The sequence below is a fragment of the Aythya marila genome, assembly GCF_965140915.1.
Source record: "Aythya marila genome assembly, chromosome: 5".
Classification (NCBI taxonomy): domain Eukaryota; kingdom Metazoa; phylum Chordata; class Aves; order Anseriformes; family Anatidae; genus Aythya; species Aythya marila.
In genome coordinates this window covers 47,312,208-47,316,463 of record NC_139046.1, presented here as the reverse complement: position 1 = coordinate 47,316,463, position 4,256 = coordinate 47,312,208, and the positions used below count along the sequence as shown (strand labels likewise).

Below are 4,256 nucleotides of genomic sequence, written 5' to 3'. Positions count from 1 at the left end.
GACAGCAGTAGGTGGTGATGTAATAGGTACCAACGCACATGGATATATAAATATCGTGGCTAGGGCTAAAGCGCTATGGCTGAGCAGCTATAGAAGAAGATCAGCACTTCAGACAAGACTCCTGGAGTTGAGATCAAGTTCAGAAGCTCTTGCTCCCGGGATTTCCTCTACATGCAGCCTGCCCAGGGAAACCGCAGATCCTCGGGGGACTGAGCGCGGGGCTCCCTCCTTCCTCCCGCCGCCTCGCTTTTTTTTTTTTTTTCTTTATTTATTTTCTTTTTTCTTCCTTTTTTTTTTTTTTTTTCTGTGTGTGTGTGCGTTTTGTTTTGTTTTACCCCCCTCTCCCCGCACACTCCTCACACACACACCCCTACCCCCCCCCGCGCGCTCCGACCTCAGCATAAAGTGGGAGCTGGGGGGGCGAGCGCCTCTTCGGAGCGACGACCGGCCGGCGGCCCGTGGCTGCGCGCCCCTCGCCGGGATGCCTCTCCCCGCGGCGCTGCTGCCGGCGCTGCTCCTGGGGCTGCTGTGGCCGGGGGCGGTGCGCGGCCGGCCGCCCCCGGGCCGCCTCCCCGCCGGGCCCCGCCAGCGCCGCTGGGACGCGGCGCTCTTCGCCCGCTCCGTGGCGCGCCTCCCGGCCGAGCGCCGCGACGCCTCCCGCGACGGCGACTACCTCCTGGGCATCAAGCGGCTGCGGCGCCTCTACTGCAACGTGGGCATCGGCTTCCACATCCAGGTCCTGCCCGACGGCCGCATCGACGGGATCCACAGCGAGAACCGATACAGTAAGCCGGCGCCGAGCCCCCCGCGGTCGGGCAGGTGAGCCGCTACGTGCCCGCGGAGGTTGCCGCGGGTGCGGAGCGGCTCGCCTTGCCCCGGAGAACGGTATCAGGCAAAAGGAGGGTGGGTGTAGGGCCGATCTCCCACCACCCGGAGAAGTCCGCCCGTCCCCGGCACCGCGGTGCTGCCCGCGTCGGCTGCCCCGAGGGCGCCCGGCGCCCGGGGGAAGGGGGCGGCGGCGCAGCCCATCGAGAGCTCCGTGCCCGGAGCCGCGCTGCCCCTCGCATCAGGTGTAGGACTTGCCTCAGCATCTGGAGGGTCCTCGGCCCCCTGGGCCGCCCACTCGGAGCAGGGGCTGCGGGGACCGCAGCCAGGGCCCTGCTCTCCCCCAAACTTGAAAAGCATCTGCTAGGGACTTAACCCCGTGGCCCCATGACTCTGATATCCAACTGAAACAATAAGATCCAACAGGGGATATAAGCTGCATGATGACAAATGTTTCATTCGCCCCCAAGCACACTCTGTCTTATTTTAACCTCGGCTACACAGGAGGATGCCTGGGGGCAATGTAAAAATAGATACTTGGCTAAAAGAAGAGAGGTCCCAGCATGGAGCATGGGGCAGCACGTGGGGCATGAGGCTGGGGATCTGTGGCCACCCACAGCAGTGCTGGGGCATGGGGATCCACAGCACACCAAGGATGGGAACCTCTGGGTGAGCACAGAACTGATACCACACACACTCCTTCAGGGCACAGCACTTCGTCTCCCTGATTTCCCATCTCTCCTATGTAGGTCTGCTGGAAATCTCCCCTGTGGAAAGAGGAGTGGTGAGCATATTTGGTGTTAGAAGTGGACTCTTCGTGGCCATGAATAGCAGAGGCAAACTCTATGGATCTGTAAGTAGCCACCGTTTGTGTGCGTGGGGAGGGGAACACAGTCAGCTGGGATAAGAGGTGTACATGGTGCTGGAAGCTGCCCAAGCACCATCTCTGCCCTTCCTGGGCCAGGCACCATGGATTAGCCCTTGGTGCCTTGCCAACAGAAGGTGTGCTGCCCAGGTGTGCTAAGTTCACTGATTTTTTTTTAGTAAAACCCACTTCTCTGCCTTGTATTTCTTTGGTTCCCATGTGAAAAATTTAATCAGCCAACCATGGCTACCCACCTTGCCCACTTCATACAACAACATAGCAGTCATTTGTGTTGCAAACCCCCAGGGTAGCCTCAATCCATATCTTTCTCATATTTAAATTTAAACAGCATCAATCAAGGATGGCAATTGCTTGCCCCATCTCTCACAGGGAACTTGAACTTCTGATCAGCCAGGGCCCCACAAATGATCCTTTATGATGTGATGAATCAGTGCTTGTCACATACCTATTGATCACTCTTTGTTAATGCTCTCGATTGGAGAGTTCCCATGAGAGTTCAGCATCTTCAGGGTCTGGGCTTGCAATTATGTGAAGGCAGATCTATTAGGAGAGACAATATAAATCTCTTTTTTCTTTTTTTTTTTTTCATCGAGTCTTTGGAAAAGACAGCGGCATATTTTACAACACACTTGGAGTGGACAATAACGGTGCATGTTTTTGCCCATGTTGAGCCATCCTTCTGCTTTTGAGATACCTCAATATAAGTTAACTAACTGCCGTTAGCATCACTTCAACCTCATGCTCATGGGTCTCCTTCCCTACCCACAGCATTTCTATTTCATGTCTCTCAGATATTTTTTGAAGAAAATTGGGTTGAGGAAGGGCCAAACTATGTCAAAGTTAACTAGGGCATTTCCACATGAATTATCCAGAATGATTTTCTGTGGCATCAGTCCTGTCACATAGGATTTCAACTTACATGAAAGCCAGGCAGAATCGTCATCAAAGTGCAAAAGCTTCTTTTGCATAATGTCTTATGAAGACAATACGTTGCTTTGGTGTCCTGGATAATGTAATTCCCAAAGCAGTGTTCAGCCTGGCAGGCTGAGACCTATCTTACAAAATGCTAGGCTTTTGCCCAATAACAAGAGGTGACCTCATTTGTTACTCTCCAGATAACACACCTGTAACACCTGTCCCTCTTTGTTTTTGTATGTGAAACCTCTTTACTGGAAGCATGCCTTCTGTCAGTTCTATTTTCCTGATCCTTTAAAACAGGTGAATGTTCCTTCTTTCAATTGTAAAACTAAAGAAGCAGAAAATACTGTCCCCCCTGAGCATCTTCATAATGCCTCTTTCTCCTCAAAGGACATGAGAAAGTGCTAGCATTCCGATTTTTCTGAAGCCTCGTGGGCAATTCACTGGTGGTAGGACAAACTCTGCTTTGGGAACCAAGTAAACTTCTCACGTGCAGACTCAGGAATATCAGTGGACCTGTGCATTCTAACATGGGGACATGGGCACAGGTTACAACTTATAACTCCCATTGTCCTGGTGTCTGACAGTTTGTTTCTCCCTTCTCGTTCATAGGAAAAACTCATTGACCAAGTTAGATGAGCAGGGCAGCAGAATTGGGCTTGGGTCATTCCTCATGGCAGTGCCCGCTCTGTTAAAATGTGCTCCCTTCCCTCAAGAGCACAGACAGAGCTAGGGGTGTCCTTCCCCCCTCCATGTGTCTGTGTCTGGCCTGGAAGCAGCATCCTTAATGATCCTCTGAGTGTTGTTTGAAGCTTCGTTTGGACAACCACTTCAAAAGGTTACTAACAGGGGGGAAAGTCAGCTGCACATCTTCGTGCAGCACACCTACTACACCTGGTAGCAAGAATATTTCCACACCTGATGTTTAAAATTCCTTCCCTCTCATTCTTTCCTTTTCATTTCAGACCCATTTCAATGATGAGTGCAAATTCAAAGAGATTCTCCTGCCAAACAACTACAATGCTTACGAATCCAGGATTTATCCCGGGATGTACATAGCCCTGAGCAAAAACGGAAGAACAAAGAAAGGCAATAAAGTATCTCCCACAATGACAGTGACACATTTTCTTCCTAGAATCTGAGACATCTCCCTTCCGACCTACCTCAGCACAGGGAAAGACCCAGAACACATTTGGGGAAAAGAAACATGGTGCACTTTTACTGGAGAGTTTTATGCAAGAGTAGGTGTAAGATATTTAAATTAATTATTTAAATCTGTATATATTGCCACAAAAATTATTTATAGTTCTGATTTCTTTTTTTAATTTCTGAAAACAAAACAAACCTCCAACCCAAGGTATTTCATTTCATGGTGCAACAGTAGAAGACTTATGCTTTGTGGTTTATTTAATTCATTTCTAAGTTATCACAGGTGTGCTGCTACTACGTGTTCTAAAACAGGTGACATTCAATTCCTACATTAGAATGTTTTGCACTGTGTGTATGTTGTACAGTGTCTATTGTTGTACACATATTTGTTTGTTATGGTGGCTTTGTTCTCCTCTGTGTGTTTTCAAAACCCCCGTGACTCCCAAAGAAGCTCTTGGCCTTTGAGAAGGAACAGTAC

General features: G+C 50.3%; 1 protein-coding gene across 1 annotated transcript; it reads left to right on the top strand.

Moving 5' to 3' along the window:
• Window positions 1-481: 481 nt before the first annotated feature.
• On the top strand, window positions 482-3,771 carry FGF4 (fibroblast growth factor 4; the record flags this gene model as incomplete). Its single annotated transcript, XM_082760609.1, has 3 exons — window positions 482-785; window positions 1,575-1,678; window positions 3,595-3,771. 3 exons carry the CDS (start codon window positions 482-484, stop codon window positions 3,769-3,771), a joined length of 585 nt encoding a protein of 194 aa, XP_082616735.1.
• Between the last annotated feature and the right edge of the window lie 485 nt (window positions 3,772-4,256).